General features: G+C 39.6%; 1 protein-coding gene across 12 annotated transcripts in view; it reads right to left on the bottom strand.

Moving 5' to 3' along the window:
* The window catches only part of LOC133563270 (tight junction protein ZO-1-like), a 259,759-nt gene that overhangs the window by 28,105 nt on the left and 210,607 nt on the right, over positions 1-21,047 (bottom strand). For 9 of the 12 annotated variants that reach the window (XM_061917297.1, XM_061917300.1, XM_061917301.1 and 6 more), the window contains 8 exons: positions 6,636-6,692; positions 6,017-6,141; positions 5,827-5,929; positions 5,370-5,685; positions 4,944-5,050; positions 4,049-4,217; positions 3,834-3,978; positions 1,925-2,058 (listed from right to left, as the gene is read on the bottom strand). In XM_061917297.1, the coding sequence (XP_061773281.1) occupies positions 1,925-2,058; positions 3,834-3,978; positions 4,049-4,217; positions 4,944-5,050; positions 5,370-5,685; positions 5,827-5,929; positions 6,017-6,141; positions 6,636-6,692 (1,156 nt within the window). The remainder of the gene's footprint in view (positions 1-1,924; positions 2,059-3,833; positions 3,979-4,048; positions 4,218-4,943; positions 5,051-5,369; positions 5,686-5,826; positions 5,930-6,016; positions 6,142-6,635; positions 6,693-21,047) is intronic. The other 3 variants (XM_061917298.1, XM_061917309.1, XM_061917302.1) reach the window with 1 other exon arrangement.

Here is a 21,047-nt window from a genome sequence, read left to right as displayed (position 1 = left end):
CAACATATTTGATGTTAAAACTCATAAACTTTATTTTGTATTTTTTTGCAAATAATAATTAACTTAGAATTTCATGGCTGCAACCCATGCCAAATTAGTTGGGAAAGGACATGTTCACCACTGTTACATCACCTTTTCTTTTAACAAAACTCAAATGTTTTGGAACTGAGGAAACTAATTGTTGAAGCTTGGAAAGTGGAATTCTTTCCCATTCTTGTTTTATGTTGAGCTTCAGTTGTTCAACAGTCAGGGGTCTCCGCTGTCGTATTTTACGGTTCATAATGCACCACACATTTTCGATGGGAGACAGGTCTAGACTGCAGGCGGGCCAGGAAAGTACCCGCACTCTTTTCTTACGGAGCCACGCTGTTGTAACATGTGCTGAATGTGGTTTGGCATTGTCTTGCTGAAATAAGCAGGGACGTCCATGAAAAAGATAGCACTTAAATGGCAGCATATGTTGTTCCAAAACTTGTATGTACCTTTCAGCATTAATGGTGCCTTCACAGATGTGTAAGTTACCCATGCCTTGTGCACTAATTCAGTGAAGTGAAGTGAATTATATTTATATAACGCTTTTTCTGTAGTGACTCAAAACGCTTTACATAGTGAAACCCAATATCCAAGTTATATTTAAACCAGTGTGGGTGGCACTGGGAGCAGGTGGATAAAGTGTCTTGCCCAAGGACACAACGGCAGTGACTAGGAAGGCAGAAGTGGGGATCGAACCTGCAACCCTGAAGTTGCTGGCACGGCTGCTCTACCAACCGAGCTCTGCACCCCCATCCCATCCCAGATTCTGGCTTTTGAACTTTGCGAACAGTCTGGATAGTTCGCTTCACCTTTGGTCCGGATGACAACATGTTGAATATTTCCAAAAACAATTTGAAATGTGGACTCGTCAGACCACAGAATACTTTTCCACTTTGCATCAGTCCATCTTAGATGATCTCGGGCCCAGAGAAGCCGGCGGGGTTTCTGGATGTTGTCTATAAATGACTTTCGCTTTGCATAGTAGAGCTTTATCTTGCACTTACAGATGTAGCGACTGTATTTAGTGACAGTGATTTTCTGAAGTATTCCTGAGCTCATGTGGTGATATCCTTTAGAGATTGATGTCAATTTTTGATGCAGTGCCCGTCTGAGGGATCGAAGGTCACGGTCATTTAATGTTAGTTTCCGGCCATGCCGCTTACGTGGAGTGATTTGTCTAGATTCTCTGAACCTTTTGATGATATTGGACCATAGATGTTGAAATACCTAAATTTCTTGCAATTGCACATTGAGAAACGTTGTTCTTAAACTGTTTGACTATTTGCTCACGCAGTTGTGGACAAAGGGGTGTACCTCGCACCATCCTTTCTTGTGAAAGACTGAGCATTTTTTGAGAAGCTGTTTTTATACCAAATCATGGCACCCACCTGTTCCCAATTAGCCTGCACACCTGGGGGATGTTCCAAATGAGTGTTTGATGAGCATTCCCCAACTTTATCAGTATTTATTGCCACCTTTCCCAACTTCTTTGTCACGTGTTGCTGGCATCAAATTCTAAAGTTAATGATTATTTGCAACAAAAAAAAATGTGTATCAGTTTGAACATCCAATTTGTTGTGTTTGTAGCATATTCAACTGAATATGGGTTGAAAATGATTTGCAAATCATTGTATTCCGTTTAAATTTACATTTAACACAATTTCCAACTCATATGGAAACGGGGTTTGTACGTACATACATATCACACACGCACGCGCACACACACACACACACGCACACACACACACACACACACACACACACACATATATATAGTTTAAAAAAATCCAGCTGTGTCCAGCTCGATTTATTTGTTGCTGTTCTGCTGCTTCTGAAATGGAGGACACACTGGCAAATATTGAGTTTAACTGCTAACGCCTGTGTGTCTGACCTGGAAGCGGCGGAAGTAGTTTCTCATCCCGAGCAAGTGTTGCCTCCTTCGGCTTGGGCAGAGGAAGTTCTTCTGAAAGCTTTGCTGGTGTTGAGGCCGCTTTTGATATCCGCTCCTCATCTCGACTTCTGTGACTGAGGATGAAGGATATGGATTTTGCTCGGTTCAACTTCAAACATAGATAGCACTACAAGAGCTAGAAAGCGACAGGCGATAACGCAAAGATCCTCATCTTGACTAAATATAACTATAAGCAGGCTTGCATTACACTAAAGTGGATTTAACATGTTCACATGAGTGGAAAAAAATTTAAAAACAGGTCAAATGACACAGCCTGCTGCATCTTGGTCTTCAAGGGCATATTTTTTCAGTTTTTAGGTTTTATTTTTAGAAGATCTCATCTGCTTTCTTCAAGGTGAATATGTAAACGCCTGCACAGTTGTAAGGATGCGGAATAATAATATATTCCAAAAGTCATCATCAAGGCCACAAAGTGGTGTCTTTTGCATAAATATCACGCACTTGGCCAAAAAACAGACACCAACACACCCCCTTACTTGTTTACAACTTACTGGTTTAGCCCATCGATGCTGGCAAAATGCCAAACCAGCGTGTGAATTTATAGTGTTGTGGTGTGGGCTTGAGGTATGTCGACAGAATTGGCATTTTAAACAAGCTTGTCCACTGCCCTGGTAGCCACATTAGACATTGATACAGTGCCGTTACAAACTTAGCTTTTCAGCACAGCATTCCAATTTGCCATTCAACCAGAAGTGTAGCCTAACAATCCCAGCAGGAACCAGCAAAGTAACATCAATTTAGAATAATTTATACAGTATTGTTACAAAATGATATCGGCAAAAACCTAAATGTGTAGCTGACTTCAGAGTGCAGTAGAGGAAAGAGAATTAAAAACCCATTTAAATAAGGAACATGTTTAACACCTTAACTTTTGAAACCATACTTAACAAATATTTGGATTGTATTCCAAAATATTATCATCTTTCTGAATATATGTTTTAAATCGTATTTTCAAGTTTTTCAATAAAACCCCCAAATCCCATTGATTTGAGTTTTTGTGTTTTTAAGGATAACCCTGTGATATGTTCAACCACAGGTGGCCAGCATTGTAAAAAGACTAATTATGCAAAATATATGATTTTGGTCAAAAAATGACAAAGACCATTATTTTAGGAAGATGATAATACAGAAAACAAAACCAGATAATTGTGTGTTGCAAGACTGTGAAACCTAATGTGAAAACAAGGTGCATTGCTGAATGATTTATAATACTGTTACACGTTGGTCTCGCTATTACATGACAAAATATATATTTCATTCTTGAAATTATGATTTCCCATAGTAAAAACAAATTAAATCAACACTATCAACCTACACAGGATTTCTATAATTATTACCAGTTCTACAACTAATTTTCAATGGAAAACCTCCGGTTTCTCCAGCTGGCCCCAGAAAAGAAAATTAAAATAAGAAAAGCTCATTAATTGAGGCAACTGGTAGCAGTTTTGGATCATAACTAGGGCTGTCAAACGTTAAAATATTTAATCGCACTGTCCGTAATTAACTCATAATTTATCGAAATAATTGCAGACATATATTTTTTGTCTTAATAAATGTACCTTGGACAGATCATTTTCAAGTTTATAATACAACTAACATGGGACTGAATATGTTTGTTTATTAAACAATACAGCACCTCAACTCTAAACAAACAAACATAACATTACTGCCTTTAAAATAAATTAGTCTTAACTTGCTATTGCGTTAACTTTGACAGCCCTAATTAAAACATGCCGATTGTAGCAAAAGGGCAAAAGGGAATGTGTTTTTTTAATATAAATCTGCTGCTTCAGGATGAAACATTAATTAGTGGATAGGTGGTCCTTACCTGCCATTGCTGATTTGAGGAGGCGAATGTCTGGACTGTTCTGAGGCTTCCGATCGCCTGTCTGGAGAGCGGGAGCGGCTGCTACGATGTCGGTCATGCGATCGATTGGAATGGTCTGATGCCAGCGAATGGATATCTGAAATGTCTGATCATACACATAACACTGTTCAAACACACCCTGGTGAAAGAGGCCAACCACTTATCGCCACTCTCACCGTCTCTGTCAGAGGCGTTTGCTGAAGGAATGCTATCATCAAGGTCAGGGATGTTCAACAAGGTTGCCCTGTCGTCCCTCTGAACAACCATTTTTAGCTTGCCCTTTGACCTTTCTATCAGCTTCTTGGCATCAATCAAGGAGAGGTTTTCTGTCACTGTGCCGTTGATCTAGGAGCAGAGGGAAAAAAGATTTCTAGCTGTGACATGATGAAGGAGCATTTTATTACCATATTTAATATACATAATTGGATTTGAGATTAAGAGCAGCACCGGTCATATATTTTAGGGTGAAATCAAATTAAAGAGTGATGAGAAACAGCCGACAAGGAAATACCCCTCACGGGATTCTTCATTAGATACATGGGCCATTGAGATCCAATAAAGTACTCCCTTTCCAAACATGAGCTGCTCAGTTTGGATCGAGACTGCTCTTATTTTGGATTTAATGAGATATTGCGGAGAAACCTCATGTTGCAGCTGGACAGTAAATAGTGAAGTAGGCTGAGGGTCGCATAATACTTTTATTTGAATAGAATTAATTTCTTGCAGACATTAAAAGAGAACCGGCCTGAAGATAATTGATTGAGAACAAGTACAGATCAAAAGATACCTGTTACGCTCACACAGCTACTTTACGTGCGCTGCAGAAACAGAGGCGCTTCTGGAAACATTAGGCTGCATCTGGAAATGCTGTTATGCAACATTTGAGAGCACAAAACAGCAAGACAAAAGATGAAGGGGCTGCTACTCAACAATACTACAACATTCCCACTTCTGATTTGCACTTCTAAAAAACAAAATAGAAGCCGAGGACATCATGCCACATATTTTGGTGTTTAGGTGTGTTAGGTGTCCAATTTAATGTTTCATTATGTTTCCTTCCCTTAGCCTTACCTTCAGTACGACATCCCCTTCTTGGATGTTTCCATCCCTGGCTGCCAGGCTCTCAGGGGAGATGTCCTTGACGAAGATGTGGCTGGCAAGGCGCAGACCATACTCTGCTTGGAGAACGACAACAACAAATGACAAGGTTAGCACAGAGTACAGCGCTGATCACGTTTAGATGCTGCTACTTCCTCCAAGATTAACAAAGTGAAGATTAGAGAAGATTAATTCCTCTTTTACTTAGATTTATTTGAGTTAACTTGGATTCTGCTGCAGCTGGCAAGTTTTGTGTTGCCTGGCTGTTAACCAAAATTGACTTGGGAGTTCTTATTCTAAAGCTGACTCAACTGTTAAAAGCAGTGGGAAAAGAAAATTGGAGGTGATTAACACGTGAACTGCCTCTCTCTCCTGTGTTCCCGACTTTGTGAGCCTCACCTTCATTCTTGCGCGATTTGACCAGTGTCACCTTGGCAGGACGAGGGGGTAAATTGTGCGAGTGGCGATCCGACCGCGGCGAGAGACTCCTCTCTCTTGAGCCACTGCGTTCACGTTCCCTGTCTCTTCGACCACAGCTCCGACCGCTTCGTCGGCCCATGGCTCCGCCCACGCCACTGTATGCGCCGCTACGTCCACTCCGCGTCTCATATATCTCTTCGTCATAGCTGTCCTCCTCCTCATCGTGCTCCGACATGGTTTCCCGCTCCCCGAGGCGACCCATGGGAACGTGCACCTTCCTTTTCCTTCTGATTGTCTGCACAAAGTAAAGCGGATAAAAGAAAGGATCACTTACAGAGGGATGCATTGATCGCATTGATCAGTTAGAAGTGAGAAATGACAAAAGCACATTAGACATCTCCGTTTTTCAGCAACTAATAACAGCATTTTGACTCACAATTTTGGCAATTTTTCCACTTTTACGAAGCTGCTGGACTGCGTATGCATGCTCCACGTTATCCATGGACACAGCATTGACCATGACCACTCTGTCATTTTCCCTACAGGGTAAGACATCGATGAGACATTCAGGAATATTATAGGGAAATATAACAGTACTATTAAAGGGTAAAAGCAGGATAACCTACTGTAGTAGGCCTTCAGCTGGGCCGCCTTTTAGCACATCTGAAATGACAATGGAGGTCTCGCCGCTCTGAAAATGAGGGTTATCTCGACCTCCTGATATGGCTATCCCAAAGCCAAACCCTGGTGCCTGTATGTATATACACAGTATAAATATATATATATATATAAATATATATATATATATATATATATATGTATATGTATATATATATATATATATATACATATACATATATATACGTATACATATATATATACATATATATATATATATATATATATATATATATATATATATATATATATATATATATATATATATATATTTATATATATACACAAACACAAATACATACATATATTTACATAAATATGCAACACTTAACAAAGTGGACCATATCAGTCAAACTCTTGCTATTTTCTACAATGTGGAACCTAATTCGATGACTGAAATACCTGTAAGTATCTGCATCAAATTGCTGTGCAACACTAGGAAAGTGCCTGCATTTTAACAGCTTCATTTACGTGCATTGTATAATCAGCACCAAAGTGCAGAGGAGTAAAGATATACAGAGATTTGGACCAGGAACTGGTTTGCAAAGAGGATTTTCGAATACTTACCCTGTGCAGTGTTACAGTGTGCTGTTCCCAAATGACAGTCTCCTCCATTGCTGCGCTCTAGAAAAGAAACACAAAGGAGATGATGAGTAACACAGTTACAAAAAATGTTATGTCCTGTAAATTTCACCAACAGATGTCATTTTGACAGCTGGTAAATCAACACATTTCACAGTAGGTCTGGGCGATATATCGATATACTCGATATATGTGACCCATGATATGTACTCGATATATCGCGGGTTTGTCTCTGTGCGATATACAAAATGACTATATCGTGATATTCGAGTATACGTTCCCACGCAGTTGCTTTTAGCTGCAGGCATTACATTACAGGCTCTTCCCACTCTTTGTTGTCTGTCCTTCTCACAGACAACAAGCGCACTTTCTTACATACGTCACATACATATACCCCCTCGCGGAGCAGAGAGGTAGCAGCATGGGTAATGTTAGCTGTGGTGCAAGTGGTAATACGAGAGATGAAGATACGAATCTGGTAACAAATGAAGGAAGAATTAATTCCCAAGAAAAACAGCTGGGGGTCCATCGTCTTGTGGTGGTTTGGCTTCAAGTAGGAATATGTCAAACAGACAACCGTAATATGTCAAGTGAGTGGCAAAAGCGTTGCTACAAAAAGTAGCATTACTACTAATATGTAGCATCATTTGAAAAGTCACCTGTAAGAGAATGAAGAGTGCTTACTCTGCATGTCAACATCTCCATTCGGTGACACACCAACAAAATACAGAGGCAACCATTTCCACATCAACACCGTATGAAAAAAATAGTCAACAATATAAGGAGATAACGTTCGTAGTAATGTACCACATAGCGATTTGATTTCCTATTATGCAGCTCATTTTTGACAGTTATTGAAATATCTTGTCATGCTATCATGCACAAAAGTGCACTTTATTTCTTTTAAACTATTGTAGTGGCGTTCTGTACAAAAAGTCCACTTTAATTAAGTGTTGTTTTGATATGTCATCTTAGTGACATCATGCACAAAAGTGCACTAAAAGCTTGTTTTAAAATGTCTCTGACCATCTTGCACTTTCTTTTTTGGAAATGACATGAATGTTTGTGCCACTGCTTAATAACTGTTTAATAAACACAGTCTTGGTCAATTGACATTTGTTGTGATTTCCCTCTCTGCATGAGTTTAAAATGAGCATATATTAATGCAGTATGAACAAGAATGTTTTAATGTAGACACAGAATCATCATACTGCTGTGATTATATGCATCAAGTGTTAATTCAAGGCTAAGGCAAAATATTGAGATACACATCGTGCATCGTGATATGGCATAAATATATTGAGATATTAAAAAAAGGTCATATCGCCCAGCCCTATTTCACAGTATTGTAAATACAATCTCTTGGGGAAAATCCATTTCCAATTTCCATCATTTTTCTGTGATAAATGTTTCGAAGCCTTGTTTTGATGTTACTCAACTTAAGGAAATTACTGTTGCCCAAAAAGTTGCCATATAGTTTGAATAAAACCCGACAAAGTCAGAGGACCCCAGCCACTTGGGGCCAAACTGAGTCACAGACAACTTGAGTGAGCAGTGATACATTTTTTTTTTATAGAAAATGGCATTTCCATATGAGGTTTGTGGGCATGTGGACCTGTTTGTGGCTTAATAAAGGTTGGGGGACTGCTGAGATGAAATCATTATCAATCGGCAGCTATATGCAAACTACAAGAGGTAATCCACAGAATGTATCCAACACAGTACACATACGTTCTCCTACCTGGAAGTTTAAGGACACACTCCCTTGTTTATAGTGTACTTAACACAATGATCAAAACGTTGTAAGATAAAATGAGGACACACTGACGGAGTAAATTAAATTAAAGCACAGCCTTGGTCACAGTAACCCCATGAGAGGATGAGACGAAGGTTGACTCCTTCCGCTGTTAGGGCGACCTTGTCCTCAACACCCCCTTCAAAGATCATTCTTTAACTGATCGATGCTTCTCCATCATTTCACCTCCACTTGATGTTTAATGGCTGCTTATAAAACACCATCAAGTTTGGAGGGTAGTAAAAGCTGCATCCAACAAGCCTCATTTGCAATGTAAATTGATTCCCAAGCAGGTGAGAAAATGCCACACTTCCCTCCATAGTTGCAGTTGATTTTTTTTTTTCAGCAGGATCAATATTACTACTCTGATTTGACGAGACAACCTAATCATGATTTAGCGAACAGGATTCTTAATGAGACACGGCGGCATACATCGCAACAAGAGGGGCCACACTGTCTTGTCCTGGCAGCCGCAGTCATTAATTAATTCCTCAGGCAGCTTATGGTGGGATTCAACACAGGAAGGGTGCAAGCACATTTAAATCAAACCACTCCCTCCTGTAGCATTTGTGAGGCGGGAAGACATGCATGTGACTAATAAAGTGACTGCAGAAACAATTATTCCAACAGACTCTTTCAAGAAGGTCAATTTACGGTGCTGTGCTATTGGTCAGCAGCCCCGCCTGGAAACTACAGTTAGACTTCAAATTTGCTTGTTTAGACCTCTTTTTCACATGTATGCATAAATATATAAAAAGACTAAGTGCAGCTGGGATAGACTTCAGCCCCCTGCGACCCCATGAGGGACAAGCTGTACAAAATGGATGGTGGATCAAAACCCAACAATTCTTTTAAAAAATCAAAAAGAACTGTAAAGCATCAAAGTGCCCACCAGTTCTTTTTATCTCTTCTACACCAAGCTCCCTCTCTTCAACACACAAGCATGCACACGCACGCACTTTTGCTTTTCCCTTTGAAGGAATACAGTTTTGCTTTCCCCCTCCTACAGAGTGTTTCTCCGGCAACTGGGGGGGGGTGGGCCGGCACGACACTTTGGTGTTGTTTTTTTTAAGGGGCCTGACATTTGCAGAGCTTGTCAGGGAACACTGCTGCTTTTTGGGTACCAAAAGGCCTCTACCTTTTAGATGAACAAAGTATGTAGGCTAGCGACAAGTTGCACTAGCCGGGTGTGTCACAGGCCAAAATGGGACTATTGTGGTGAGGTAAAGTTAACTTTTATTGTGATATTACAAGAACAAATTCTGTAATTTTAAGCAGTCCAGGTTTTGCTTTCATCTTCATCCCGACCAACACATGACTGTTGCACAAGTAGGCACATACAGTAATTCCAACATAATTTAATACAGACAAAAATCTTAACACAACTATTGGTAGTCCTTTTTACAAAAAAAAAATACGTAGTTGTCACGTGCAGGCAGAGAAATACGTTGTAGCATATTGTTACACTGAAACATGCCTTTTGTTTTTAAGGTTTTCTTCTCAACTTTAACATTCATGATGTCTCCCATGTGTGAGGCAGAAACTTCTGGTGGCAGCATGTAAAACCAAAACAAACAAACAAACAAAAAAGGAAAGTGAGGTGAAATTAGATATTGTAAAATGCTAAGTGGAGAAGTGAAGAAATCCACATTGGCAAAATGGTTTGGTCCTAGCCCCTAAAATGTTTCCACCATCATTAAGGATATCTTTGAACATGTAAAAAAAAAAAAAATCTACAGCAATAACGAAGCAGCATAGAGATCTCATTATTTAGACTTCCACCTCCAAACAAGCCTGTCTTTCCCGTTCTTGCAAGACAACATCAGATACAAAAGTAAGGAGTTGTTCTGTCATCATTACCATTTTTTTCCTTTTCAATACATTTTATATGTGATCCATGTGTTCTGTTTACAGTGTGAGTGACTTAAGTGTTAATTTACTTTGAGTTTAGACTTACAATGTAACTAAATTTACCTTGCAGTCGTATGAATTGAATTTGTTTGTAACACAAGGCCCACCAGTACTATAAACTACTTAAAAGTTTGCATTATTCATAAACTCAAACTAATGGTGCCCATTACAGAAGTGGCATGGCGCACAGGAGATGCTGACATCAACACCCAAGTAACCACAAAATTAACCACAATAGTGCAGCTGGTAACCAGAACGATTGTGCATTTTGTGATAAAAGCATGACATTTAGTACACTTATAGCCAGAGGCATTCTCAAAAGATTTGGATATGGAGCCACCATGAATTTTAAAAATGGCGCCCATGGCAGCCATCTTTCAAAATGGCTGTCAGTAACAACTGTTCGCTTATGAAATGATGGATATAATATGATATTTCAGACTTATTTACCATACATAGTACTTGGTAAATGTCTTTTGGATAATATAAATGTGTCATTAAATATTCAAGATGGCTGACATCTTCAAGATTGCAGCCATCACATTTGATTGTCTGATATGGGTGATCTCGGTGTCAAACCAGAAACTTCCTTCTAAGTCAGAAATGGTGACCAGAATAGTCACACTTTGTGACCACTGGTCACCTACAACAAGATGGCAGCCATATTTCTGAAATTAAATCTATAATTTCAAGTGTACTATCATCTATTTTATTGTAATTGAAATTCTACCCAATGGAAAAAAAAAGTACTGGCAACACTTTCTTAGAGTTGGTAGCAATAAGACTGAGTTGTTTGCCTTTCTCTCGGAGGCTCTGCTCAGATGGTTTGTGCAGGAGGATAAACAGCTTGTCATCACAAGTGACATGGAAATCCTTAGCAAGCCACTTCTCCCAGATAGGACATCGATTGCTCCTTGCACGCATGAGGAAGCGGATAGTCGCATGTTATTGCACGTAGCCCATGCAGCAAAAAACGGCCACCACAAAATTATGATCCAAACAGTTGATAGTGATGTTGTGGTGCTGGCTGTGGCAGAGGCTCAGATTCTACAACCAGAGGATGAGCTTTGGTTGGCTTTTGGTACTGGTAGGAATTTTCGATATTTGGCAGCCCATGAAATTGCAGCAGGGCTCGGGCCCGAGAAAGCATGTGCACTACCAGTGTTCCATGCATTGACGGGTTGTGACACTGTGTCAAGATTTGTTGGCCATGGGGAAAAGACTGCATGGGCTGTATGGTCTGTGCTTCCAGAACTTACACATGCCCTGTTGAAAGTGTCTTCAGCCCCAGATGACATACCACAGGAGTTAATGGCCACAATTGAGAGGTTTGTTATCTTAGTCTATGACTGAGCCAGCACATGTACAGAAATCAATACGGCAAGGAGGAAGTTATTTGAAAAGAGGCACACTGTGGAAACAATCCCCCCTACCAAGGCTGCCCTAGAAGAGCATGTTAAGAGAGCTGTATACCTAGGAGGGCACGTGTGGTGTCAACACCAGAACTACCTTTACCGTGCGAATGGGGCTGGTCAAAGTCACCTGAGGGGGACTATGAACCCTTATGGACATGCCTACCAGATGCAGGCCAGTCAAGTTATGAACTTGTCTCATGCAAATGCAAGAAGGGTTGTGTTGGGCAGTGTAAGTGCAAAAATCCCCACTTACAGTGCACAGCCCTTTGTGTCTGTGAAGGCGAGTGAGATTAGTTTTCTCTGTGACAGACCCTAGGTTTCCTTTGCTTAACATGAGTATTTTGAGATAGAAAGACGATTCTTAGAAATTCCAAAGTTCCCAATTCAAATTCTGCGCCAAGATAAATGTATAATTAAACATAGAGATCATCCATTCCTAACCAGTTGGCGGCCATTTTGAATTTTCAGTGAAAATTATCCACTATCCAAAAGACATTTACCAAGTAGTATGAACGGTAAATAAGTCTGAAATATCATACTAAATCCATCATTCATAAGAAAACAGTTGTTGCTGTCGGACATTTTGAAAAATGGCTGCCATGAGCGCCATGTTGAAAATTCATGATGGCTCCACATCCATATCTTTTGAGAATGCCTTTGGCTATAAGTGTACCAAATTTCATGCTTTTATCACAAAATGCACAATTCCTTTATATTTTGGAACTAAGCTCTTGTACTACAATGGGATGTTCCTTTGCCAATTCAGCACTGAAGATTTGTTTAACCAAAAGAGGAGTAGCGCTAGAGCATCGGTGGGGTTATAACAGCTCGTGTCCAGATGGCCGTTCAAGCTGCACCAGTGACTGATGTGTTTTTGCAGTGCATGTCCTGCCTGAGCACAAACAACTGGTGCTGGCCAACACAAGCCTCATGCCACAAGGCAGAGCCAACGTTGGCAGCTTGGTGGAGACGCTCAGGCCATGCTTGGGGGGCAGATTACGACCAAGCAACTTGGGAGCAGCCACAAGACAGATGGACTTTCACACAGATGGATCGCACAGCTGAGAGGCAGGAAATATGTGGTCACAATGGACTGTGTCAAATCAATACACAATATGTCACACTCTAATTTAATGTAGGCACGAACAGTGTCCCTGTAAATCAATTGTCCACCTAATAATGTATATACCTATTGAATTAGGGCTGAAAGTAATAGTTAGCTCCATGATTAGCCAATTACTATACTTACAAAGGTCTCAGCATAAAAAAAGCAGAAAACACTGCATAAGAAAACAAAACAAACACAAATAAATAAATATATACATACACACACAAACATTTAAACTTATATATGTATAAATGAAAATTTTAATTTCCTCTCTGGGATTAATGAAGTATTTCTGATTCTGATGTATGTGTATATATCACTGTTGGTGTTAACGCACTTTGTGTCTTTGTATGCATTGCCATCAGACAGGACCCGCATTTAGGGAAGTCCGCTCGTCCCTGGGATGCAGATTTTTTTATTTATTATCACTTTACGCCGGTGTTTTGATTAATTTAATTTTTGCCGGGTCAAATTTCTGTCAAATTTATGGTCGTCTTCAAAGTAACAAACTTTCCGTTTCAATTTCTTAAAGAGCCAGATGAGGTGGTTCGGGCATCTGGTCAGGATGCCACCCGAGCGCCTCCCGAGGGAGGTGCTTAGGGCACGTCCAACCGGTAGGAGGCCACAGGGAAGACCCAGGACACGTTGGGAAGACTATGTCTCCCGGCTGGCCTGGGAACGCCTCGGGATCCCCCGGGAAGAGCTAGACGAAGTGGCTGGGGAGAGGGAAGTCTGGGCTTCCCTGCTTAGGCTGCCCCCGCGACCCGACCTCGGATAAGCGGAAGAAGATGGATGGATGATTCGCCGCAAGTTTTATCTATCAGAAATACTGCCTCAGTTTGCACTTGGACAACTTTAACGTGAGGGGCTGTGAAAAGAGAGACTTCCTGGTTAAAACTAAGGTGAGTGTAAAGTCAACTTTTTTAAATTCATCCTGTGCCATGTCTCCAGTAAATGACTTGTTTTAGTCTTTGTGAGTCCATGGAAACTTCACTTTTATCTCCCGCTGGATCGACCATCGTTTGAGGATGGAGACTTGTTGGTAGGCTTCAAGCTAACCAGCACTCGACCAGGCTCCTCCACCCCAAAAACATACTTTGCAGGTCAACAAAAGGGAAAAAGATGTGCCTTTTGAAATGGTAACGTGCGAGGAGTGTTCAAAGGAGTCTCTTGGAGAAGTGGCTGACAAGTTAGCAGGTGTCGCTCACATCGCTGACAGTGACGTCATCAACGTCATTGTTTACTGAAGCAGAAATGCTGACTGTGCGTTATGATGAACATGCATGCATCGCCCGCCTCTGCTTTTTATCAATAGACTTATCAGATTAAATGTTCTATTATCTAGAGCAGAGGTTTCAAATGTGTGGACCGGAGGCCGTTTGCGGCCTGCAGCTAAAGTTTTAAAAGGCCCACAGCGCATTTTAAAAATACGATTAAGATAGACAAAAACGGAACAAAAGTGGAATAAAAAAGCTTACAGATGAAATGTAATTTTGATAAAGTTGCAATGTTGACTAATAAAACAAGGGTGTTTTTTTCTTTAAAACGGTCATTGCTAAAAACATAATATTGAATCAAAATCAGCGTTTTTATAAATTATTGACCTATTCAAGGCCCCGATTACCTCACATCAACATATTGCACTTTGACAAATATTTTTTGTGGAAGATTTTGCATATTTCCCATAAAAAAAAAAAGGGGGGAAGAAAAATAAACCAACAAAAAACACATTTAAAAAACCCCAAAAAACTTAGAATTGATGGATATCTGAAATTGATGTAGACTCTTGAGATTTAAGCGTTACATAACTAATGTATATATGCCCTGGCACACCATTATCATAATTCCATAACCGAGGCAAAGAACGTTTTACGCTTTCATACTGAAATAAATACACCTACAACTTCCATCCATTTTCAACCGCTTGTCCCCTTCGTAGTCGCTTAGGGTGCTGGAGCCTATCTCAGCTGCAAACGGGTGGAAGGCGGAGTACACCCTGGACAAGTTGCTACCTCATCGCAGGGCCAAAACAGATAGACAGACAACATTCACACTCACATTCACACACTAGGGCCAATTTAGTGTTGCCAATCAACCTATCCCCAGGTGCATGTCTATGGAGGTGAGAGGAAGCCAGAGTACCCGGAGGGAACCCACGTAAACTCATGCAAACTCCACACAGAAAGATCCTGAGCCCAGGATTGAACCCAGGACCTTTGTATTGTGAGGCACCCGTACTAACCTGTCCTCTGCTGTGCTGCCATACCTACAACTTATCAAATAAAAATATAGAAAAAAATACCGGCAGCGGTAAAGTTTAGATCCATGAAGGAAAGAAGAAAGTGAATGAATGTTTATAACTTTATATATTTACATGTGCATAAATATTATTAATTAAATAACGTTAATGACAACCTTTTTCCAAAACAAAATATAGAATGTGAGATATAACAGGATAAATCATACATTTATCATTTGTTTTCAAAATGCTTACAAAAAAGTGGGGCCTCAAGAATTTACTGTGGGACCCCATTTTTATGACTTGATGGGGTCCCAATTCCTAACACCAACACTGTGTATGTATATATGTGTATATACATACACATATAGGTATATGTGTATGTATATACACATATATGTACATATATACACAGAGTGCAAGGTTGTTCCTAGGCAGTGAAAATTAACCCTTCCAACAAATGCAAAATGGTGCTTCTCTCATGAGCAGAGTGTATTTAATATGGTGTTGCGTGGTTTGGAGGAAAAAGGCACTTCCTTATTCAATTAACCCCCCCTGGGACCTGAGGAGGTATCTCCCATTAATTATCCCCGTATGATGGTGGAAAAGTAATAATGGAAACTTGAAGCAACATGAGCTCATGAGAACATCTATGGACTTCAAAGTAATCAAACATCACAGAAGAAGTGAAACTAATGGTGCAAAAAAGCAGGGGGCGCACTGGTTAGGGGTTGGGGGACAGGGTGGCTGGAGCCTATCGTCGCTGCACTCTGGCGGAAGGCCATCGTAGGGCCAACAGACAAACAGACAACTGTGCACACTCACGTTCAGGCACTTGGGTCGATTTAGTGCGGTCAATTTGTCTGAGGAAAACATCACAATTTTCACAAAATATTTCATAACCAATGGAAAATGTGTACGCTTTAAAGCTGATGTATATCACTTTTAGGTAGATGCTTAGAGAGTGCTCGCATTTCATCTTCGTCGTTTAAACCATCAGGATACACGCAAAGAAAAAGAACGTCAAGCCTGTTTAAACTCTGTACTGCAGCCATTGCATCAGTTTTGAATTTTTTTTAACCAACTTTAACTTATGATTGTGACAAAAATCAACATTTATTTGTCAAATCCAGGGATGAAATCATTAACTGATTAAATTGATTAGAAAAAAAGCTTTATTTATATTATGCTGTATTGATTAATTAAAGAGTGCAACTAATAACAATTTATAAAACTCAAACTGCATGGTCATACATTCCGGATGGCCACTGCAATGATTGCAGTGGCCATGTGCACTGCAATCATGTGCACTGCAGTGCACATGATAGGAATTCGATAGGAATACTCTTCAGCGGGCCCAGAACTCGATAGGAATTCTGGGCCCGCTGAAGAGTATTGATGTGGGCTCCTCTACTCCATTCATTACCACCTTCCATCTTCTTGTTTTTTTAGTGTTGTTGACAGTGCCTGGTGTAATAAACAGAATTTGTGTTCTTTGTCTTTACAATAAACCACTTAACAAGTCAGAGTGTTATCATGTAATTGCAGCTGGGAGAGGCTCCCGCACCCACCGCGACTCCGAGGGACAAGCAGTAGAAAATGGATGGATGGATGGATGGTTGTCTTGTAACTTTTTTGTATTTAAGCTATTCAAATGTCCCCCTAATAACACATTTTACAAGTCCACATTGAACACATCATGATAACATAAGTTAACATAAGTTTTTAATGCCCTGGGCCCTGCTCTACTGCTCCTCATCCTGGCCTTCTTCTCAACTCCTTTCTGGGGTCCGGACTTGCATCCTAACCCAGCTGGCGTTTGCTTGCACTCACTTACATCCGATGAGAAGAACCAGAGGTAGAGTAGCCAGAAATTGTACTCAAGTAAGAGTGCTCTTACTTTAGAGATGTATTACTCAAGTAAAGGTAAGGAGTAGTCACCCAAATATTTACTTGAGTAAAAGTAAAAAGTATGTTGTGAAAAAACTACTCAAGTACTGAGTAGCTGATGAGTAACCTGTTCGTTTAATGATGACGGCAACAAGTAATCCACAAAAACATAAAAATAGCAATGAACAAATTCAGCCAGGAATATGTCTTAAGCAACTAAAACAATAATATATATTAAATAATATGTAGTTGGTTTTACACTGTATTGAAAAAAAAAATTGAAAATGAATTTTACCTTTGCAACCTCATTATACTATTGGCTAAGTTTTATATTCATAAATGTAAGTTTCTCAATACCCGACCTGTGTTTTGTGCCTTTAAAAAAGATTTAGAACTCTACATTAAAACACTCTACCTCTAACAAACAAAAAACTGTGAAAACGATGATGCTATGTTCCAAATTTAAGTTATTTACTGAGATTGAGTGAGCCTATGGCTTTGCACTTTGTTTATTTTGGATATATATATTTTTGGCATTCTATTTTAGTTACATTGAATTTACAGCCCCCTTTGCACGTTTTTTAAACTGTTTTGTACTGTTTGTGTAATTACTTTGATTATTATTTTCAACTGTTTGTAAATGTTGAAATTTATAACTAAAGGTTTATAAAAAAAATACAAAAAAAGTGTGCAGTTAATCATGTGACCGCCTGGCTCTGTTTGATTGGTGAAACGGAGTCAAACGTCACCAGTGACTGCATTTGATTGGTGAAACGGAGTCAAACGTCACCAGTGACTGCATTTGATTGGTGAAACGGAGTCAAACGTCACCAGTGACTGCCTTTGATTGGTGAAACGCAGGCATGTGATGGATCCTACTTTGAAGGTCTGTCTGACAAATCAAAACAAAAAGCGTGCATTAAAAGATCGATAAAACTCAGTAGCGAGTAGCAAGCTGAATGTAGATAAATGAAGCAGAGTAAAAGTAGCGTTTCTTCTCTATAAATATACTCAAGTAAAAGTAAAAGTATGTTGCATTAAAACTACTCTCCAATTTTTCATGTCACTGAGCAAACGCACAAACCCCCTCAACATCTTTTGGACCACAAGTGAACAACATCAGACATGCACACTGTCGCCACACCAGCATCACACCTGTCCCAAACCTGACATCATTAGTTAACATAGATGAATAAGTTTCAGAGATCACATTTTGTTCACCTTATAACATTCACATTTTGCACAATGAGATGTATTCTGTAACACAAGCATGGGATACAGTGTACAACGTTTTGTCTGTAGAATACCTCATTGCTTTTGCAGTTTTTGTTTTGTTTTTTGGAATTTATGGGATCTAGGAATCATGATCATGATTAATATCCCCAAATTAACATTCTTATTACATGTCACTTGAATAAGCAAACATGTTTTGAGAGTGTGGTTGTGAAGTGCATGTTTGTTTTGCCAAAATAAGCAAGCAGCATTTAACTCTGAACTCTGCTGCTGCAACAGCAACACGCACACAAAACATGATGTTAATGACATTGATTGGCTTCGTGTGAACCATAACCACAGTGTGACGAGTCAACGACCTAACGGAGTTTATGTGTGGTGTTGGGAGATTGTTTTTGCGGCCGTGAACCATCACTGGCTGAGCAGACAGTGTGTGTCTTTTGATGTAAATGAAATAAAGTGGATGCTGTGAATACGACACATCATTTGTTTGTTTGGTGTGATTACAACAGAAAGTGGCCATTTTTTGTAGATACTGGTTTTGTCGTAATTACGGCCGACAACATCAGATCAGTTTTTCTCAATGTAATGATATTGATACAGACCGAGCTCCTTCTCCCTTTTAAATGTCTCGGCAGACATTGTCATTTATTTATCATTTATCATTGTTACGTGTATATTCTGGTCAGAGTTTAGGTTGGATTTGGATTTTGTGCGCTGCATAGATTTTCCGTGCGCGGAGGACACAGGACTCGGGAGCAGTGCGCAAATGCACAGGCACACACCTGAGAGGGAACATTAGTGTGGACCAAATAACTTTTTAAAAAGGGATTATAGGGGTTGTTAAAATTATTAAAATAAGATTATTGTATGACTTGTGGTTATTTTTTAATTCATATGCATTCTTATGTATATATATTAGTTCAGTGTATGCATAATCGTTTTGTTTTAGAGGCTACTGGAGGCTAAGGGTAGGCCCTTACAATTATCATTATCATTCTTCCCTTTACGAAAGCCCTTCACATGACAGCTATAGTGCATACAGTATGTGACAGCTAACAGTGGAGTTTATTTTCTTAATGCAAACATGTTAAAAGTACAATTTCAAAGTTGATGACGAGCATTTGTTTGAAAAAAAAATTAGGTAATGGCAAGCAGAAAAAATGTTTATTTAAATTATTTTCCCTCAAATAGAAATCGAGGCTATGAGTCTATAAAGTGTTTTTAATCAGATAACTCTATTAACCAAGCAAATAATCAATTATGAAATAATCAATATCTGCAGCTCTAATCAAATCTTCTCTTTAAGGGGCCATACCTATTATGCTAAACCAACCTCTCTCAATTTATAGTAGCTGTTTTTGTGTATTTGGGACCTGACAATGGAGCAATTAGTGGTGTAACAATTGATCCATTTATATTCTGTGTAGAGTTTGCATGTTCTTCCGGTACTCCGGGTTCCTCCCACCTCCAAAAACATGCACCTGGGAATAGGTTGATTGGCAACACTAAATTGGCCCAAGTGTGTGAATGTGAGTGTGAATGTTGTCTGTCTATCTGTGTGAAGTGGCGACTTGTCCAAGATGTACCCCACCTACCAACCGAATGCAGCTGAGATAGGCTCCAGCACCCCTGCAACCCCTAAAAAGGACAAGCGGTAGAAAAATGGATGGATGGATATTCCTAAAATTTAAGTATATCAATCTGTGCTCGGCAAGTTCGCTTTAAAACAGATAGGTATCGATCCAAGATTGTTTTTAAAGTGAATGGATCGAATTGATCGATACTCGAAAAAGGAAAACATTGGATTTATCAACGGCAGACTTTATATGAAGTTCATAACTTTTAATGATAAAAATGTTAAACAATAACTTTATTGTCCGCTATGTGGCATCATCCCATAAAAAAATGACAGATATCTACAGTGGTTGAGAAATGTCATGATGAACTCCAACGCCACAAAACAATAGTGAAATATCTGTGTCAAGTGTCTATGTGCCTTTACAAGTGTGACGTATGCGAGAGGAGCAGACTAGTGAGTTTGGGTGTTTGTGTGTTGAAAGTCTGAGCGAGAGATGTGGCAAACAGCAGCTCTGTATAATGTGTGTTTTGACTCCCTCAGTTTGTTACAACTAGTTAAGAGAGTGTATCTCCGACTGTGTCTCTCCTTCTCTAATGCCAGTCATTTTCATATCATAACTTTCAGCTACAGTAGGATTACAAAAGCCACAAGAAATACTAATTACATAGCAATGATAAAGCCGCAACACGACTTTATACCAAAAAAAAGACGTGGCCGACAGCGGAAGTGACAGTGGTCCAAGTTACCATGACTCCCTGAACACATGAAGAAGTCATTTGATGAGAAAGAAAGAAATACAGGAGATGGATGAAGGAGGCTATAGAAATTCGGAAACAAGGAAACAATCCCATCAACAGGGATGAGGAGGCATACAATCTTCTGCGCACCTTGGACGCTGTCCATCATCGGCCACGAAAGGGTGGAGAACAGTTACTGTATGGCCAGATCGGGGAACTTTATTTAGCAGGAAATCTACCGTTAAAATGCTGGTTACTGTACTTTTATTTAAAATTGCTAGAATGTTTAAAATGTGAGCAACAAGGGTTTCCTCCTGTTAATTCAACCTAAAGCAGGGGTGTCAAACTCATTTTAGGTCAGGGACCACATGGAGGAAAATCTGTTCCCGAGTGGGCCGGACTGGTTATGATACTGGCATGACAACTTAAAAATAAAGACAACTATAGGTTGTTTTCTTTGTTTGAAAATAGAAAAAGCTCACTTACA

Source organism: Nerophis ophidion, linkage group LG12, assembly GCF_033978795.1.
Source record: "Nerophis ophidion isolate RoL-2023_Sa linkage group LG12, RoL_Noph_v1.0, whole genome shotgun sequence".
Taxonomy (NCBI): Eukaryota; Metazoa; Chordata; class Actinopteri; order Syngnathiformes; family Syngnathidae; genus Nerophis; species Nerophis ophidion.
This window is presented reverse-complemented; position numbering and strand designations above follow the sequence as displayed.